Source organism: Vigna unguiculata, chromosome 3, assembly GCF_037176805.1.
Source record: "Vigna unguiculata cultivar grain cowpea cultivar isolate G323 ecotype 2 chromosome 3, ASM3717680v1, whole genome shotgun sequence".
NCBI classification, from domain to species: Eukaryota; Viridiplantae; Streptophyta; class Magnoliopsida; order Fabales; family Fabaceae; genus Vigna; species Vigna unguiculata.
The window spans coordinates 66,642,833-66,661,902 of NC_140794.1; the positions used below are offsets into that span (position 1 = coordinate 66,642,833).

The window sequence follows — 19,070 nt, forward strand, 5'->3', positions numbered from 1 at the left end:
GGACTTAGTTCTTAGTTCTTTTGATATCTCAGTTGCATTAAACTTGTACATAATTTACTCTCAAATAAAACTTTGATTATTGGACAAAAATTCATATAACCTATCTATATGTTTTTTTTTCTATAATTGTAATTTATAAATTCATATAAACAGAATATAATGATAATAATTCATGACTCTAAAGGTTAATATTAAATTTTTTTATATAAACTCTTTTTAATATTTTATCGAACAAATCTCTCTCAATTTTCAAGTAAATAAATAAATATTTTTGAATATTGAAAGTGTTATTACTTTTATTTGAAACATTGTTTTAGTACGGTGCAATTTGGTTCTATGTCCACCAGATAAACTGTAACTAGTTTAGTATAAATATCGTAATCATAGGTTTTTATTTTAATACCTTTATCTTCCCTTTGTTACGGTCATTACAAAAAATATAAAAATATTTTAAGAGATAGTAATGTATGATTATTTTTTTTTATGATATCTCTTATAATAAAGCAATATTAAAAGGTATGTAATTATACAATAAATCTAAACCGATCATAATATCATAATTCAAGTACTTTCGTTTAGAAAACAATTATATTAAGACAATAACTAATAAAATCAACAAAAATAATAAAACAAATAAAAGAATTGTACTACAAGATAAAATTTCCAGGGAAACAATTAAATTAAGATAATAATTAAAAAATCATATTATATAAGTCTCCACATTTATATATTTACTAAGTAGAATATATATTTATATTTATCCGAATGAACACAAAATATTTTTTGATTATGATCCAATTGATGATTTTTTTCTATCTGAAAATTAATTTACACCGACCTAGAATAAGAAAGGACAAGAAGAAAGAGCCAGAATGGAAAATTAAAAATTTCGTATGAGAATTATGTTGAAATTTAAAATTATAGACTTAAACAGAAGTATTGGCTGTTAAAGCTAACACATTCATTCACAATGATTTGAGAGTGACTAGACAACCTAACAACATAGTAAATTTACAACAAACCAAACCTAACCAAATTTTTGTTCATTAAAAGAATGCGTGGAGGATCACAATTGCAAGAAACGTGGGACAGACGAAAAAGTTACAAAATCATACAATTACCAGTTCTGCATATTTTACGTGTAGGGCATCACTTGCTTTTTCTTTGTTTTTTTTACTAACTATAACGAAACCAACACTCAAAGGACTTCAAAAGTTAAAAAAGACAAATAATTAACATCCTCTTGAATTACCATAAGAAAAACGTTTCCATCAGTAATTATGGAAAAATATATAAAAGTTAGAAAAAAAATCATTGATAGTAAAAATTTGCACAAATATATATTTTAGTCTATTTCTGACCAATAACGTAGTCCATCTTTTTTGGAAAAAAATAAAAAAACTGATGTAGGTTGAAGATGAAATATTATAAATTATTGAATATTAAATTAGTCTTCAAAATATATATAAATTAGTGGCAAGGCAACTCTGTCTTAATAAGCAATGCGTAGGAGAGTGAAACGTGAGTGTGATGCTAAAGCATAATCAATTTTTTGACAACTTGTTTGGCTATTAATTATCGCATTTGAAATCTTCTCTGCGGTCTTTCCCTGTTCCGGAAATCGCATAAAATCATCCTTAATTGTTTCGTCCACTTCTTCATTAGTTACTCACGAAACTAAAGAAGGCGACAAAATCGGCACTTGCCTCTCCAGAAAGCAAAAAGATTGGTTGCTTCGATCCAATTTCTTTGTTTTGGACTGTTTTTGATGCGAAGAAAGAGAATTTAGAGCAGTTTGTGAAAAAAGGAGTTTAGACATTAGGCAAAAGCAAGAAGAAGCGAAGAAGAAGGAGAAAAGAATGCGACTCGGGAAATACGAGTTGGGTAGGACCCTGGGTGAAGGCAATTTTGGCAAAGTCAAGTTTGCTAAGAACACTGATTCTGGTCAACCTTTTGCTGTTAAGATCATCGAGAAGAACAACATCATCGACCTAAACATAACCAATCAGGTTTCTTTACTTCTCTTCCATGAAAAAGGATAAAACTTTCTTTCTTCTTTCTTCTTCTCCCAACTTCATTCAAATGCACTCTTTATGATCATAGAAGAATGAGTCTCTCTCTGGTTCAAATTGCAGATAAAGAGGGAAATAGCCGCCTTAAAGCTCCTCAGACATCCCAACGTTGTTAGATTATACGAGGTACTTCCATGAATTATATATATTTTTGAATTCCGAATCCCAATTTCTTGCATTCACTAATCTTATGCAAATTCCAATTCGCACCTGAATGCACAAGAATAAACTAAACTATTAGTGTTGAATTAGCTGAATTTTTTATGGACTGAATCTTCTGAGGAATAAATTATGTATTATATAAATCCCTTTATAAAATTGTTGTAGTTTTTAAAAATAATTAAAGAGAATTAACGAAGACGAATATAGAGAAAAAAGGATAAGATGTTAATTTCGTTTAGTCAGTCATTACTGTTGATCTCACATGCACATCGAAATCCGGATCTGACAGGTAACCTAAGTCTGGCATGTTCGTTACGCCGAACATGTCAAATATCAGTGGCTTTGGATCTGACATAAATTCCAACGAAAACTTAACAATATATTTAGTGTGTTTTCGCAGGATGAACAATGAACATTTGAACTTAAGCAGAATTTTGTTCTTTCACGGTAACCTTTCAATACCTATATAAAAGCTACATTAATCTAGAATTACAACTGCATAACAGTGTTATTAGATTATAAATGTAGAAAACGTAGAATTCTAGCTTGTGAATTAGGTCTATTGATGTGACATCTCAGTATAATACTTTTCGACGAAAAAACAAAAACTATTATAACAACAGCACATGCTTTTGTTTGGATGAAGAATCAATCATGATCGTGGTTTCTCTTAAATTTTAAAAAAATTAATTTAAAAAAACTAAAAAATGTTATAATTAAATAAACTTCTTAGAGTAAGTTTTTTACAATAGTTTTTTACTCTAGTATCATACTGTGTATGTATATATATTTAATGTGTATATTCTGATATCACATACATTAGTTGAAGGGCATGGACGGCGGTGACAAATACTTTTAGTTCATTTTATCGTAATCGTTCACGCCACATTTGACAGAGAAAATTATTAGATTATGTATGATAACTATTGATGTGATTAATATTGATATAATAAATAATCAAATATTATTAATTTATTTAAAATTTATTATTTTATGTGTATTTTTGAGTGGATTGGACTTCCTAAGCACAGTATTCAATGAAGGTGGTGACGAATGATTAACATGTGGCACAGATACTTATTTGGATTCCACTCCAAAGTCCATTGCATCCCAATTGTGAAAATGTCCACAATTAAGAAAAAAGTGGCATGAGAACATGATTAAAAAACATCACGACCACATTTTATTCAAATCCGATGGTCCCTCCATATGTGTATAAATTGTAATGTACGAACACTATTGGCATGGCACTCAGTTGACCAAGATTTTGTTCTCTATGTTAATAAAAAATGTCAAGGGTTGGACCCTTGGCACATTAAAGTAATCTATTGTTTATGTATTCGGTAGAGTAATCTTCACTCTGCAACTTACAAATTGTAACATGCATTTCTGTCATTGATGCTTCTAATTATGATTGGTAATAATTATAATTATTATAATCACGCAGGTCTTGGCTAGCAAAACAAAAATTTATATGGTACTTGAGTATGTGAATGGAGGAGAGTTATTTGGCATAATTGTAAGACCAAGTCACTTTTCATTGATTTTGTTAGTCACAGTTAAAATTTTATACTGGTGTGAAAATGCTTCACCATATCTGATCTGTGACCAATGGCATTTGATGAATTCTGTATTCACAGGCATCCAAAGGTAAACGTTCAGAAAGTGAATGTAGAAAGCTGTTCCAACAGTTGATTGATGGAGTGAGCTACTGTCACACTAGAGGTGTCTTCCACAGGGATCTCAAGGTTCTTTTTCTCCCTTTGCAAGAACAAATTGCACTACATAATTATCTTTGGTCTTGTATTTTTCACACAAGTTCTGTTATGTCCTTGCAGCTTGAGAATGTACTGGTGGATAACAAAGGAAACTTGAAAATAACTGATTTTGGTCTCAGTGCTTTACCCCAGCATCTTAGGGTAAGATTTTATTATGCTTTCAATTTCAACCATTTTGGGTAAAGCATACAGTTTTGTGTTATTGGCTTAACCATGTGAAAATTTTCAGGGAGATGGATTGCTGCATACAACTTGTGGAAGTCCTAATTATGTTGCTCCTGAGGTTCTTGCTAATAAGGGCTATGATGGTGCAACATCGGATACATGGTCATGTGGTGTTCTATTATATGTAATCCTAACCGGGTGTTTACCTTTTGATGACAGAAATATGGTAGTTCTATATCAGAAGGTATATTCATATGTTGTTACCATGTTCTTTCACATGATTAGTATATCATGAATTCACATTTTCTCTTTTTTCTGTGAGGGGTAATAGATTTTCAAAGGAGATTTTCGGATACCAAAAGGGCTATCACCAGGTGCACAAGACTTGATAAAGAAGATCCTTGATCCCAACCCTGAAAAACGGATAACAATGGCTGGGATCAAAGAAGATCCCTGGTTTAAGAAGGGTTATGTTCCGGCAAATGCTGAAGATGAGGATGTATATGTTGACAATGAAGCATTTTCCATGCATGAAGCAGAACAGAAGAATTCAGGATCATCACCAAACCTTATCAATGCATTTCAGTTGATAGGGATGTCTTCATGCCTAGACCTCTCTGGCTTCTTTGAGAAAGAGGTGAGCATGAAATTCAGGATCACCAACCAACCCTTATCAGTGCATTTCAATTTCTACTTATACAAATTTTGTGCACAATGTGGTTTGAGTAACAGGATGTTTCTGAGAGAAAGATAAGGTTTACATCAAATCTTTCGGTTAAAGATCTGATTGAGAGGATTGAGGACACTGTGACAGATATGGAATTTATAGTCCAGAGGAAAAATGGCAAAGTATGTTTTTTAAGGCTGTTTTTATTTCTGACATACTTGCATATAAACTGAATGTTTGTTTGCCTAAAAGAAACATTGACAACAATTTAATGTTTCAGTTGAAAGTGATTTGGGAGAACAAGGTGCACAGAACTAGTGGGTGCCTTTCAGTGGCAGTAGAGGTAATTCATGTCTAGAATGAGATAATCTTTACATATAGTTTGTTAATGCTAAGAAAAAAGTAACTTGATTTCAAATGTAACAGGTTTTTGAAGTAAGCTCATCACTGAACGTGGTAGAATTAAGAAAATCTTGTGGTGATGCTTCTGTATATAAACAGGTATTTTGTTCATACTCTTTTTCTCTGTTCATCTGCTGAAATCAGAGGCTGATGTATATATTTCTTCTTCATGTGTCACAGTTATGCAGTAAATTATTGAATGATTTGAGTGTTCCCCCAAGCGAGCGCTTGTGAACTCAGCAGCCATGTAGATGCCACGGATAATGCATTATTGTAATTATTAAGAGCAAGAAAAATGCAGAAATGTTAGATAGGGATGGCTGCACTTTTGAGTTGAGCAATTCATCAAACAGATGAAGTGGGAAAGATCTACAAACTTGATTATTCTCTTTTACAATGTTGATTTGTTCTTCATATAGTTTATTTTAATAATTTTTAAAGTTATTATCAATAATGAAAATAAAAATAAGTTCAAATTAAACACAATAGAATTAAATATATCTAAACTAAAAAATATTTCTGATTTGTATAATTATTGAAAAGATTAACTAATATTTTTTTTTTTTGGAAAGTTATTATGTTAGATAAAATTTTACTTCAAAATTTTTTCTATTTGCTTGTCTTGTGCTTAAGACCTCGAGAGATCTCTATCGTGATATTTTTTAAAAGTTTAATTAGTTGGATGAAATTCCCTTTCGTTTAGATATGCCGTTAATAATTTTATTCTGAAAATGACTTAATTGAGACATCTTGTCAAAATTTAGGACTCAATTGACACATTTTTAAAAATAAATATCAAACTGATATTTTTAAATGAAAATAAATACCATCTAACTAATTAAACTTTTTTTAAAATAGAACTCTATATTATAATTGTTTTAGAAAGAACTAATAAACATCTTCAAATCATAGAATTTTCACCTTTTTCGAAATATTTAAGTTCAAAACAAAATAGTTTTATGTTAACTTCATTTCACTTTTTTCTCCCATAATTTCATATATAACATTATTATTATTATTATTATTATTATTATTAAACAATATAATTTAAATTATATCGAAACAACATTGAATACAACTAATATCAATAAAGTATATATTAAACAAACAAACAAAATATATATATACTTTTAAAACTTTTAACTAAAAATTTCAGTATAATTAATAAATAAAAAAATTTAATTTCAGAAAACCCTAAATAAACATGTATTGCAACAATAATTTACGGTAACAATAATTTAATTTCATTATAATCATAATAATAATAATAATAATAATAATAATAATAATAATAACTTATAATAACAAAAATAATGAAAACAGTCAATATAAAAATTAGATATTAGAAATAAAAAATTGAATGTTAATGAGTAGAAAAAAAATTAATTTCTTAAAAATATAACATAATAAAACCTATAGTACAATTAACTGTTTTCTTAGAATCAAATATATTAAAAAATCAACATAATTAATTTTCTTAAAGTAAAGTAAAAAAAAGAAAAATACTATTAAGAAAACAACGTTTACCAATTTCTTTCATAACGGTACATCAAAATTCTGATAGTTTTAACTTAGTGGAAACGCATCCACATTTTTCATCACTCTATCTTTTTTTTAACAAGTTAAAATATAATATTTGTATTAATTTTAATTATATATTTCTTAAGTAAAAGTATGTATTTATTACTAATATTTATTTTTTATAATTTTAATATAAGCTAGAGAGGTCAATATATATATTTTTATAATATAATATTGTTTTTAACTCCTTGACAAAGACTTGACCAAATTTGAAAATAGCATTCGACAAGTCTAATTTCACATGACTTAAAAGAACTGAGATGTTGCTTTCTGCACCCCCGAAATAACAGGAAAACATTCACCCCACAACCTGTTGTATTTTATATATATATCCCAAAAGTCTCTTTTCAAAAAACATTTCATAAAGGGATATTTGGAAAAACTTATTTTAGAAGACATCATACGCATACAAGAAAGTTTATTCTAGAAATCTCATCTTGAAAAAATTATTCGAAAATCTATTTTAGACATTTTGAAAATTCTGTTTCAAAAAAATTATTTAAAAATTCCTGTTCCGAAAATCTTGTTTTAAAAATTCTGAAAAATTAAAAAATATATAATCCGAAAGTCATTTTCACAAAAAATAAAATAGTCATTTCAAGAATTAAGAATTTAATGGGTTGACAACAAAATGATAGGAGTGCAAAAGGTAAAAGCCCGAAAAACTATTGATGAAAAGTTTGAAGTAGATGGGCTAAACAATTAATTAATCCAAATTTCTACGTTATTTTTATTCAAATATTTCATATGCCTTTTAAGATGATATATGCACGTCTTTTGGGAATTTGGGTTGCTGAATTTTTATGTACTGTTCCTAGAATATGGACTCGTCTTTTGGTTTTCTTAAACTTCTTAAAATTCTAATAAGTAGTGAGAAGTAAATTATAATTAAAAATAAATGTTAGTAAGGATTTATTTCTAAAAGGAGTCTTAATGAGCATTTCATATTGTTGACCTATAAGCTTAATATAAATGTTTTGTATAATGAAAAAAAAAGAGCCAAATGTATAAGATCCAAATTTGGTTCTAATCTGTAATTAATTACTCACTTTCTCATATTTCTTAATTCCAAAATCAATTTCCATCCCCTTTATTTTCTCTTCACATCTTGTTTATTACATGAAAAATATTAGACATACTAAACACTTCCCACCGTCCCATGTTTTACATTTTTTTTTGCGTTTTTTTGTGTTGTATTCACTACGTTTTAGTTTCTTTTTTTATTCCATTATTAAATTATTACTAAGAATCAAATAAGAAAATGATACATATCATGTGAGAGAACCTCATTATACATAATTATAGATAAAATAAATAAATAGTTTATAACTTTAAAATTATTAATATTTTGACGTTATTGATTATCCTATAAACACAAAGGACTAAGTAACTTTGCTGTCTTTTTTTCCCTTCTCCTTTTCCTTTCTTATCTGCTTAGTCTTGTGCGTTTTCGGACATTTCTTCACTTCTCAGAATAATATGAAATGGAGCCTTAACTATAAGGAATGATATCCCCACAATACATGTTGACGAACTTACCTCGTCAAAATATCAAGAACAGTAAAACATGTTTAGAACCATTTGAATAGTTACCCAACAGTTCATCAATCCTCATTATAGGGTCATATAGTTGTTATCTGTTTGATATTAAGTTGGATTTTAGATTCTCCTATATTCTCATAGAGAAATTTAATCACTGGAATTTCACTATGCCACTAATTGTAATTAGTTTACATGAAAAGTACATTACTTACAGAGGCTGATGGTTAATGATCATATCACAAGTGGAGCAAATTGTGTTTTTGTTGGGTCATTCGTTCCAGATAGATGATGCAGCAGCAGCACTAGCTCGCAAGCCTGTTGCCAAACTCTTTATTATAAACCTGAATTAAACCACTCTCATCTGACACACGAAGCTTCTCATCCAATATTTTCTTGTATTGATCATCTCGGGCTTCTAGATTACGCACCAACTCAACCTACAACAGATTTACCACAGATCAGAACAGATTAACCAGCCTCATATCATAAAAATGACACCAATCGATAATTTAGTCCAAATCACAGTTAGTTTGGACTTATCCAATTTTTCTGACTTAACCATGAAGATGTAGTGAAAGAAGAATTCTGAAAGCCACGAACACACACTTAGCAAAGAACAAATCAAATTTTATTGTTTGTTACAGGATATCAAATCACCTGTTCTTGGAACATATGGAATTCGTCACAGCTGAGGGAGCCATCACTGTTTGAGTCAAGGAGCTGCATCATTTCTCGGGCATCTTCTCCTGGAGCCCCAAGCTCTTCCATCACTTCTGTGAGCTCCTCAATGCTAATTTTACCATCTCCATTCTTGTCAAGAAGGCGAAAAACTCTATCCCTCTGATCAGTCTCAGTCCCTTTATGATTTGTACCTGGAAAATCTTTAAGGCGCAGAGCAGCCAATTCAGCCGCAGCCAGCATGATGGTCTTCAGACGCTTCGCCTGAGCATCAACAACTAAAACATAAATGCCGATTTCTTTCATGCGATCTCCCAAGAAGATAAAAGAATAAAAAAAAGTTCAATGTCTCTATGTGTATGTTTTTTAGATATGTATAGAATTCATTGCTTCTGTTTTTAGATATTTTTCATTTCTGTGAAAGAAGACACTAACCTCCTCAGGATCGGTAAGGCCAGCCTTATATAACGAATGGGCTGCTGTTCCACCAACTGCTAACCTGTCCATTTCAGTTGTTCTTATCTGTATTTCCATCAACGGTCTGATCTTACCATTTTCACTCACATCAACTGCCATATGCAAACTTTTGTAACCATTTGCTTTTGGCCTGGCAATATAGTCCTTTGTCCGATAAGGAATTTCCTTCCACATAGATTGGATTATCTGGTGAGACCTATAGCATGCTCTCTCTCCAGCTTCTGACGCATTCTCTCCACCCTTAGGATTCAATATCACTCGCATCCCAAGCACATCATTCACATCTTCTGGCTTCCTACCATCCTTCAACAGCTTCTTCATGGTGCTGTAACGACTCTTATATCGACCTTTTACCGATATACCATCCACAAGTTCTGAGAGTAAGGGATCAGCCTTCAGAGTCTGGAGAAGTTCCTCCTTGTAGATGTCAATAAGAGATACACCCCCAGTCTCATGACTTCGCAACCACGCATCCAAATAAAGATATGAATAAGGAAACAAGTACTGAAACGAGAGATCTTCCAATTCCAGTGACAAGTAGGTAGTTCCCACTGCATGAGCAAGAGGGGCATGTAACTTCATAACCTGCAAAGAAATTATCTGCTGCTGATATCTGGGCAGATAATCAAGGTGTCTCATCGTGTCAAGCTTCAAAGCCAGGTCCAGGATCAAAGCCCTGATGTCATAGTAAGTGAGGCAGAACTTTCTCAATGCAGCAGCATTGTCATCATCCACAACATCTATTCTGGATGGAATATTGTTCACACGCAAACTCTCGTGAAGCAAATGAGCAGTGGCCAAACCAATCTGATTCCGGATTTCGTGTAAGCTCAAGTGGCCTGCTTCCAACACCTCTCTCAATATCCCGGCTGAGATAACTTCAGCATCCATCTGCATTCACATTCACTATAAACAAACGATAAACAGTAACGAAAATAATAATAGTAAGAATAATAATATGTCCCATACAAGACAATAAACAAAGGAAGGACGACATTATAAGAACAACTCGATTGTAATTGCTTACGTTGGTTCTTAAAATTAAGCAACTGGAGAATACCATTTAAACCGATGAATTCCTATACAGTTCATAAAAAACTTGTTTATATAAACAATTACAAACAAGGTCGCTTAAGCATTAAAAAAATAAACACTCAAGTTGAACTCTGTAAAAGTTAGTGAATATTCTTAAACTTCATATAAAAAGAAGGGGCATACTAAAAGAGAATTACAAGTCCACAGATAAAGTTCTTGATCAGAGATGCTCTGAATTAGAGAAATACTAATATGATTTAAAATCTATTAAATTAAATCAACCCTGTGTTATAAATCAGAATGCAGAACTTGAAATGCATTTCCATTCTTACTCCCACTCAAACATTCTTAATATCCTTTTTTTTTCTTTTATTTAGAAATATATTTCACGCACTATCCTATAACTAGCAAAAAAATTTCAAACTATTTTCATTTATCTTCATATGCACACGTGATCCATTAATTAAGGTACCCTCTTTTCATCTAAGCTGAATTTCAGTATTCTATTTTAGAAGAAAATGTCAACAGCCATATATTAAATATATATATAACATGTCAAAACATTTACTTATTAAGATCTTAATCATATAAAAAACAAGCATCTACTGTGTAAGCTAAAATACCATAGATAGTACTATTAAGAACGAAAGTAGAAAAAATACAAAAGAAGTGGTGAGTAAGTAGGAGTGTTAACTAACTTGGAGATCGGCGAGGAGCATGGCGACTGACAGGGCCTTGGAGAGAGGGGAGCGACCGTCGGGAGAGAGAGGAGAAGCTTGGAGGATTGGGATGGAGAGTTTGAGGCACTTGAACAGAAGACGAGATGAGCTCGTCGACAACACGTTCATTCTTTCTGTCAACTCGTTGAACACTCCCACCAACTCCATCACCATCTTCCCTCCCTCCGAAACCTCCACCGCGCACGCCGTCGGACCACACCACCGCCCCCCGCCGCCGCTCACTGTCCGGCGCCGGAGCACCTCGGAGAGTAAGTGAGCGGGTGGAAGGGAAACGGTGCGTTTGGAAAGGGCGTGGCGAATGGGGTAATGGAGAGCCACCCACTGTAACGACTCCATTCAATTCACCTTTCTCTCTCTTCTCCCCCACGATGACCACGACAACAACAATATTTGTGGTTGGATCGTTACCCTTCATTCAAATTAATATTTTTTTTAAAATAATAATTGAGAAATATACCTTTTTAAACTACAATTTTATCACGTTAAATGAATCATCTTTACCTTACGAATATTATAATAAAACAATTTTAATATCATCATGAATATTTTCTTGTATACTATTAAAAGTAAACATTTAGTTAAACAAAACAACAATATGAAAAACAAAAAATGTGTGCATGAGATGGCACTTGAAAAATTAACTTTTAGTTTTATTTTAGTCATAAGTGAAGTGGCTTCACTGAAATGGATAACATAAGTTTGCGGGGGAAATAGTAACTTTTGGGGCTAAGCAATTTAAAATTTTCACATATGATCAGTCTCTTCTTTTATAAATAAAACTTACATTTCTTATATTTTTAATGAAACCACACTCACTTTCTTATTTTATCTATGAACATATTATTAAAATTTAATGAATATAAAACTTTTTAAATAAAACAAGGAGTATCATTTAACACAACAAAAGAGGACGTGCAATTTTTCTATTTATATTTTTATATAAAAAAAATGAAAAAGAAGAGATAAGGTGTGTGCAGTGTTGTGAGCTGAAATGAGTAGTTGTTTGGTTGCTCCGCCATGGCCATGTTCAAGCATGGCGGAAGCGAAGCAGCACCATTCTCTCCTCCTCCGTCTGGGACTCTCTGCCGACAACCACGCGGTGTCTGGCATCTTCACCTTCTGCTCCCTCTCCAAGCACGGCAACCTCAACTACGCCCTCAAACTCTTCACCACCCTTCCCAACCCCGACACCTTCCTCTACAACACTCTCTTCAAAGCCTTCTCCATTTCCCACACCCCTTCCCTCTCCCTCCTCTTCTACTCCCACATGCTACAACGTTCCATCGCACCCAACTCTTTCACCTTCCCCTCTCTCATAAGGACCTGCAAACTCCAACAAGAAGTTAAGCAGCTCCATGCACACGTTCTTAAATTCGGGTTTGGAGCAGATACCTTCGCTCTTAACAACTTGATCCACGTGTATTTCGCTTTCGGGTCCTTGGATGATGCCAGGAGGGTGTTTTACACCATGCCTCATCCAAATGTCGTGTCTTGGACGAGCCTTGTTTCTGGGTACTCTCAGTGGGGACTCGTGGACGAGGCTTTTCGTGTTTTTGAACTCATGCCTTCCAAGAATGGGGTTTCTTGGAACGCCATGATTGCGTGTTTTGTCAAGAGCAACCGGTTTCGTGAGGCGTTTGATTTGTTTCGGAGGATGAGGGTGGAGGAGGTGGAGGTGGATAGGTTTGTGGCTGCTACTATGCTCTCTGCGTGCACGGGGGTGGGGGCATTAGAGCAAGGGAAATGGATACACGGATGTGTTGAGAGGAATGGGATTGTGTTGGATTCAAAGCTTGGCACAACCATTGTTGACATGTATTGCAAGTGTGGTTGTTTGGACACGGCGTTTCGGGTGTTTTGTGGGTTGGAAGTGAAAGGAGTTTCTTCGTGGAATTGCATGATTGGGGGGTTTGCAATGCATGGCAGAGGAGAGGATGCAATTAGGCTTTTCAGGGAGATGGAGGAAGAAGGAATGGTTGTGCCTGATGACATCACTTTTGTGAATGTTCTTACTGCTTGTGCTCATTCGGGTTTGGTTGAGGAAGGGTTTTATTACTTTCGTTACATGGTTGATGTTCATGGCATTGAACCCACCAAGGAGCATTACGGTTGCATGGTTGATTTGCTTGCTAGAGCTGGAAGGTTAGAGGAAGCAAAAAAGGTGATAGACGATATGCCTATGAGTCCTGATGCTGCTGTGTTGGGTGCACTTCTTGGAGCATGCAGAATTCATGGGAATTTGGAGTTGGGGGAGGAGGTAGGAAAAAAACTGATTGAACTAGATCCTGGAAATAGTGGGCGATATGTGATACTAGGTAATATCTATGCTAGTTGTGGAAAATGGGAAGAAGTTGCTGGTGTGAGGAAATTGATGAATGAGAGGGGAGTGAAGAAGGAACCGGGATTTTCCATGATAGAAATGGAGGGAGTGGTGAATGAATTTGTTGCAGGGGGAAGAGATCATCCTCTGGCTCAGGTTTTATATGCTAAGGTTTATGAGATGTTGGAAGCAATCAGGGTGTTTGGTTATGTTCCTGACACAGATGGTGTGTTGCATGATCTTGTTGAGGAGGAAAGGGAGAATCCTCTGTTGTACCACAGTGAAAAACTTGCAATTGCTTATGGTTTGTTGAAGAGTAAACGAGGGGAGACCCTACGTGTCACCAAGAATCTGAGGGTTTGTAAAGATTGTCATCAAGCAAGTAAACTGATCTCGAAGGTTTATGATTGTGATATAATAATAAGGGATAGAAATCGTTTCCACCATTTTAGTAATGGAGAGTGTTCATGTAAAGACTATTGGTAACTACAACTATGATCAGTTACCAAATTTTGTTCTTTTTTTCTTAAAATGGATATATAAATCCTGCACATTTCATTTGAATCCGAAAGCAAGCAGTACGTTTAACGTGTATCTCTGCATCTAATCATATCAGTAGCAAAAAGTTACCTTGGTTGGTGCTTGTATCCTCAAATTTTAACTATATTGAGGCCTAAATGTGGATAAAGAGTGCTCCCAGGGAGTAATCTCACCATTAAAAATTAACGCTATTTAAATTTTAACTTATCATCATCAGCCAGTAGATACTTTGGAAGGTTGAAGAGGAGAATACATACAAGGAACAAAGGTAGCTGGTGCATAGTATTGAACTGTTGAACTGCAGTAATAAGTCCCACATTGGTCAGATGAGACAAGAGTCCCTCTGAAGGTAATTATAAAAAGAACTTTTCTTCTCTTGAATACTCATACCTTTCTCGGCCTTTTGGCTAAGATCAAGTGTAGTATCTGTTCTTATCAGTTTAATATCTGATATGTGGGCCAATGGTCCACACGATATTAAATTAATTTTTTGAAGGGGAGATCTCACTACAGTGGCTTGCTACTGGGGATCTCGAGTGTCGCTCAAGTCTTGCACTATAGCTTGAGCCTTGCACACCCTACAATATAGTATTAAAGTTTATTTTTATTCCTTATTAGTGTTGCTATCTTGTACACTATTGCATAGTCCTGACACTCCAAAAACTATATTTAAGTATTTGTATAATTTAGGAATTAACTTTTCTAACTCTGTTATTAGTATGATGTAACTAATCTGTGGAAAGGAGTTTTGTAAAGACTTAATAAGAGAATCATTATAATTATTGATAAATATTTTCTACAAGCTACAGAGTATTGATGATATTTATAAGACTTCCAAATTGTTAGAACTAAATCAATGTTAAAAGTGGTTCTCATTGTCAGTGTTACATAGCTTTGGTATTTATTTCATGCTAAGTATTCACTTTTTAATTTCAGGGCAAAGGTTCTTGAGAGTCTCCCAAACGACACAAATGGAGATATGCGTCTGTTCCTGCAAAGAAGAACAAATCTATGAATGGATCAAATCTTCAGAATTCTTTGAATATAAAAATCATTAATCAATATAAAGATATCAGCTAAGTGCAGGTGTAAGTATAACATTTCAAAAGGAATTCTAGATTTCTTGTAATATTTTCTTTAATATAATTATGTCCATCACTAAATTGAAGTATTGTCCACATTCTATATTTTGAAGATATTGAACACGTCCTCTTATGAATAATTTTCATGGAGTATTTGGTACATGTCACAGGAGATATAACCTAAGTGGTAGCTGTAACCGTTCATATGCCAAGGAAAGAAGAAACATAAAGTGATGATGCTTTAGCAAAGTAGAATGTTGGAAAGTAGAAAAAAGTCAGAATGAAAAACCTAATGAGTAATAGTTCACTTACCATATCCTTCCATAGATATTACTTGAAGATCACCACCAAAATACCTAGCATACAAACGACAAATGGGAAGTCCATAACCATTTCCCGCCATTGTTACATTACCAGCTATTCCAAGATCAGAAGGATCAGGTTCATTCGATGAATTTCTGGCTGTACTGTAGTGATACGAAAAAATCTTTGAAAGACCACTTCTTGCAATTCCACCTCCCTCATCAGAGACCTAACATGTCATTTGTTAAACACAAAAAGAGCTTGATTATAGCAGGTAAAAAGCCCCCAATACAATAAATAAAAGCATGTTCATGATGGAAACCTAAACCTACCTTTATGGTAACATCCTCTATTCCATCAGCTATTATTATTCTAATTGGAGGAGCAACTTTGTCAGAATCCATAAAACGCTCTTGCACAGCACGCAGTGAGTTCTTAACCAACTCAAATACCATAAGGTGCAAGTGAGCTGAAACATACCTATAGCAAAAACACAGAATTCTAGATAAAAAAAAAAAAGAACATAACAGACCATTCCAAGCACTATGCATATAAGAGGGTTTGATGAAGAATGAATAGAAGACAAATGATGAATTCACAGAAAAAAAAAAAGGACTGATACTAACGGAAAAGTAAATTCAGGATCCCCATAAATGTTAACATCTGGGGCACTGCCATATTCGCGATAACACATGGAACGAGCATCTTCACTTGCATTCCTAGCCACAACCATAGGACACAGTTTTGTGTGTATGTAACCAACACAATTTTGAGGAGGGTTGGGGTTGTGCAACTCAACATGCTGCCCTGAATCCATCAAATGAAAAATATGTGTAATATCTCAGAATTTGAAAACCAGCTATGAAGATTTAAGTACACAAATTGTGTAGCAGATACATTGATTAGTCTCATTAGAAAGTGTGTTGTTGGAACTAACCGATGAGCATTCTGATTCCTATTCTTGACATGTAGAAGCGATCAAGAAACTCATCAATCTCATTAGGATCCTCATAAACAGTCTTCAATTGCTGAACACCTAAGGCCATTGTAGGAACCACATTGTTGTGTCTCACCTTCACAGCCTTAATCATTTCAGTGAATTCTTTCTCATCATCCATATCCTTGATCTCAGGGAAAGATCTAAGGTCTCGGAAAGAATCCAAGTACCAATCTCTAACCTAAAAACATGAACCAGTAGCAGCACAAAGTTCAATATTCAATAATCCATCTGCAGAACCAGAAATTACTTCTAGAAAAACCATAAACTTGCCAGAAAGTGCACAATGGAAACCCATAAAGGCTTCAAAACATCTTCAACCTTCACATGATTAAATGTAAATTGGTTTTATCGGATTCAAGAAAAGGGAGGTAAAAGGTAGAACCTTCAAAACAGGAACTGTCTGAGACAAGCCATGAGGGAGATCGTGAAGCTCGATGACTCTCCATGCAATCCTAATGGGAAGCTCTTTGTGAAGGAACTGAGCAGAGATGAGCAAACTCTTTGGGGTGGGGTTGGAACCAAACTCCATCATGTACCTCAGACTCACCCCTGTCTGCTTCAAAGCACCCAATTTCTTCACCTCCTTCATCAAACTTTTGCACCATGGCAACGTTTGCTTAGCCTTAACCGACATGTCTTGTTCCTGGACCCGACGACAACATGTACCAAACGAAACCGAGAGCTAGGAACTGACATAGATGAAACCAATAACAGAAACGAGAGTGGAGAGAGAAGTTGAAAAGTGAAAGGACAAAAGGTGTCTGAAAAAAACAAGGGGTGAATGATCCATTGATGTCAAAGGTTTCAGTTTTTGTGTGGCGTTTTGCCGCAGTTTTCTCTCCTTTGTAGATTACAGAATATTCAGAGGCTCTGCTGTTGGCACGTGGCTCTCTCTCTCTCCCTCACACATGTTTGTCTCTTGTTCACTTAACCACAATTACATACAACAAATTATTATATAATCTAACATTATTATGTTTCTTCATCTAATGTCTCGTTATTTCTCAAAGTAAATTTCACTACTCCGGTTCTCTGCAACCTTCTTGTAACTTGAATTTATTTTCCGCTAATACATGGCATGTTATGTCTCAGAGAATTTAGAAGAAGATAAGTATTATATATAAAATATATTAGTGTAAACAACAATAATAATAATAATAAAGTGTGCCTTTTACATTAATCAAAAGAATGTACCATAATAACCTTTGTTTTTCCTTGCAGTCTTAGTAGCATCTAAATATGAAATTAAAAAACTGAATATTACCTAATGACTTTTGCCTCTATCATGGAGCTATTCCATCTTTCACTTTTTTTTGAATATTCATTTACCAAAGCACATGGGAAAGAACATGACAAAACATTGTTCAATTTTTGTGTATAAATAAGAAAATAAACTAAGTCTATAAAAATATGATAATTAGCTTCTAAAATTCAAAGTGGGTCTTAACATTAGTATCAATAGGATGTTTCATTTTTTTTTTAAGAAAACAAATGTATTTTTATTAAAATGAACTTAACTAACATTTAAAATTTTAACTACATTCAAACTTAACAAATGTATGTCCATGGTTGACCTCAAAATTATATAACTAACATTTAAAATTTTATAAACTTGTGTTGACTTTTGTTTCACACTAATAAATAGTTTTCTAGTGATTAAAATTAATTCCAAACACCATTTAATTCATTTTTGTTGAGAATTCAAATGTAACTTTAACTCCCATATTGAGTAAAAATGAAAAAGTTAAACATCATATAAGGATCAAGGTAAATTCATTATCTTAAGGTTTCGAGTTGAGAGTAATATCAATCTTTATGCATAGATTAGACTTATGTTCATTATTGTTAATATAGTCTATTACATTATGTATAAGTTTATGTAAAACATGATACATTACATTGGTCATATTATAACAAGATTTAATTTTGCTGATATGTCTTGATAAATCAATCATTTTGATATTATATATATATATATATATATATATATATATATATATATATATATATATATATATATATATATATATATAAAATATATTCGCTGATTAAGAAAAGACTATTCCAAATCTGCAAGTTTTATTGTTAACATCTTACTTCCTTAATTTTAGTAGTATTTCATGTGAAACTTAAATTCAAATTTTCTAATCTTTAAAATGCTTAGTATTAAATATATATCATTTGAATATAGATTTATTTTTATACTAAAAAGTTACTATCCTCAAAGGGTAATTTTTGACATACGTGTATACATCCATAATGGACTTTTTAACACGACACTATATACTTTATAAAAACTGATATGACAGAAATTAAGATTAGTTAATAATGACACTAAAGATTGTTGTCGTATTTAAAGATGATGAGTTTAGTAATAATTTATGAAATTGTTTGCGGCCCGTTTGAATTTAGATTCAACTCATTCACAAAGTTGCACGTTGAAAGGTAACATAATAAATAACAGAATCAATTTCATTCACAATTTCATTAGTTAGTCCTAAATATTTCATAAATTTAATTCTATAA

The 19,070-nt window shown here is 33.0% G+C and overlaps 3 protein-coding genes, 1 non-coding gene and 1 pseudogene across 5 annotated transcripts; 3 read left to right on the forward strand and 2 right to left on the reverse strand.

Annotated features, from left to right (window-relative positions):
• The first annotated feature begins 1,495 nt into the window (after positions 1-1,495).
• LOC114177828 (CBL-interacting serine/threonine-protein kinase 1-like) lies at positions 1,496-5,660 on the forward strand. Its single transcript, XM_028063397.2, has 11 exons — positions 1,496-2,009; positions 2,136-2,198; positions 3,682-3,753; positions 3,875-3,982; positions 4,073-4,153; positions 4,242-4,421; positions 4,509-4,814; positions 4,910-5,026; positions 5,125-5,187; positions 5,271-5,345; positions 5,427-5,660. The coding sequence occupies exons 1-11, from the start codon at positions 1,860-1,862 to the stop codon at positions 5,478-5,480; spliced, it is 1,269 nt and encodes a 422-aa protein (XP_027919198.2). The 5' UTR covers positions 1,496-1,859; the 3' UTR covers positions 5,481-5,660.
• Positions 5,661-8,413: 2,753 nt separating this feature from the next.
• On the reverse strand, positions 8,414-11,677 carry CRSH (Ca2+-activated RelA/spot-like protein). 2 transcript variants are annotated; one of them, XM_028063396.2, is made up of 4 exons: positions 11,258-11,677; positions 9,483-10,415; positions 9,027-9,311; positions 8,414-8,806 (listed from the first exon to the last, which is right to left on the reverse strand). In XM_028063396.2, the coding sequence occupies exons 1-4, from the start codon at positions 11,633-11,635 to the stop codon at positions 8,672-8,674; spliced, it is 1,731 nt and encodes a 576-aa protein (XP_027919197.1). In that variant the 5' UTR covers positions 11,636-11,677; the 3' UTR covers positions 8,414-8,671. The 2 variants fall into 2 exon arrangements, with proteins under 2 accessions (XP_027919197.1, XP_085526952.1); XM_085670826.1 differs by lacking the exon at positions 11,258-11,677 and adding an exon at positions 10,552-10,603.
• A 510-nt stretch (positions 11,678-12,187) lies between these two features.
• Positions 12,188-14,743, forward strand: LOC114177505 (pentatricopeptide repeat-containing protein At5g66520 pseudogene; annotated as a pseudogene).
• On the forward strand, positions 14,546-14,741 carry LOC114180025 (U2 spliceosomal RNA). Its single transcript, XR_003603602.2, has one exon. It is a non-coding gene; the product is annotated as a U2 spliceosomal RNA (small nuclear RNA).
• Positions 14,744-14,917: 174 nt separating the features above from the next.
• Positions 14,918-17,376, reverse strand: LOC114177182 (pyruvate dehydrogenase (acetyl-transferring) kinase, mitochondrial-like). Its single transcript, XM_028062439.2, has 6 exons — positions 16,927-17,376; positions 16,482-16,722; positions 16,171-16,351; positions 15,877-16,024; positions 15,554-15,773; positions 14,918-15,150 (listed from the first exon to the last, which is right to left on the reverse strand). The coding sequence occupies exons 1-6, from the start codon at positions 17,176-17,178 to the stop codon at positions 15,092-15,094; spliced, it is 1,101 nt and encodes a 366-aa protein (XP_027918240.1). The 5' UTR covers positions 17,179-17,376; the 3' UTR covers positions 14,918-15,091.
• Positions 17,377-19,070: the final 1,694 nt, after the last annotated feature.

What these genes read in the sequence shown, in the direction of transcription:
- LOC114177828 (XM_028063397.2), top strand. Translation starts at nt 1,860, where the DNA reads ATGCGACTCGGGAAATACGAGTTGGGTAGGACCCTGGGTGAAGGCAAT. An exon ending in ACGTTGTTAGATTATACGAG is followed by an intron (nt 2,199 to 3,681) that starts GTACTTCCATGA and finishes ATAATCACGCAG; the next exon opens with GTCTTGGCTAGCAAAACAAA. An exon ending in ATGCTTCTGTATATAAACAG is followed by an intron (nt 5,346 to 5,426) that starts GTATTTTGTTCA and finishes CATGTGTCACAG; the next exon opens with TTATGCAGTAAATTATTGAA.
- CRSH (XM_028063396.2), bottom strand. Translation starts at nt 11,635, where the DNA reads ATGGAGTCGTTACAGTGGGTGGCTCTCCATTACCCCATTCGCCACGCC. An exon ending in GCCTTACCGATCCTGAGGAG is followed by an intron (nt 9,312 to 9,482) that starts GTTAGTGTCTTC and finishes GTTGATGCTCAG; the next exon opens with GCGAAGCGTCTGAAGACCAT. An exon ending in TCCATATGTTCCAAGAACAG is followed by an intron (nt 8,807 to 9,026) that starts GTGATTTGATAT and finishes AATCTGTTGTAG; the next exon opens with GTTGAGTTGGTGCGTAATCT.
- LOC114177182 (XM_028062439.2), bottom strand. Translation starts at nt 17,178, where the DNA reads ATGTCGGTTAAGGCTAAGCAAACGTTGCCATGGTGCAAAAGTTTGATG. An exon ending in AGGAATCAGAATGCTCATCG is followed by an intron (nt 16,352 to 16,481) that starts GTTAGTTCCAAC and finishes TGATGGATTCAG; the next exon opens with GGCAGCATGTTGAGTTGCAC. An exon ending in TAGAGGATGTTACCATAAAG is followed by an intron (nt 15,774 to 15,876) that starts GTAGGTTTAGGT and finishes ATGACATGTTAG; the next exon opens with GTCTCTGATGAGGGAGGTGG.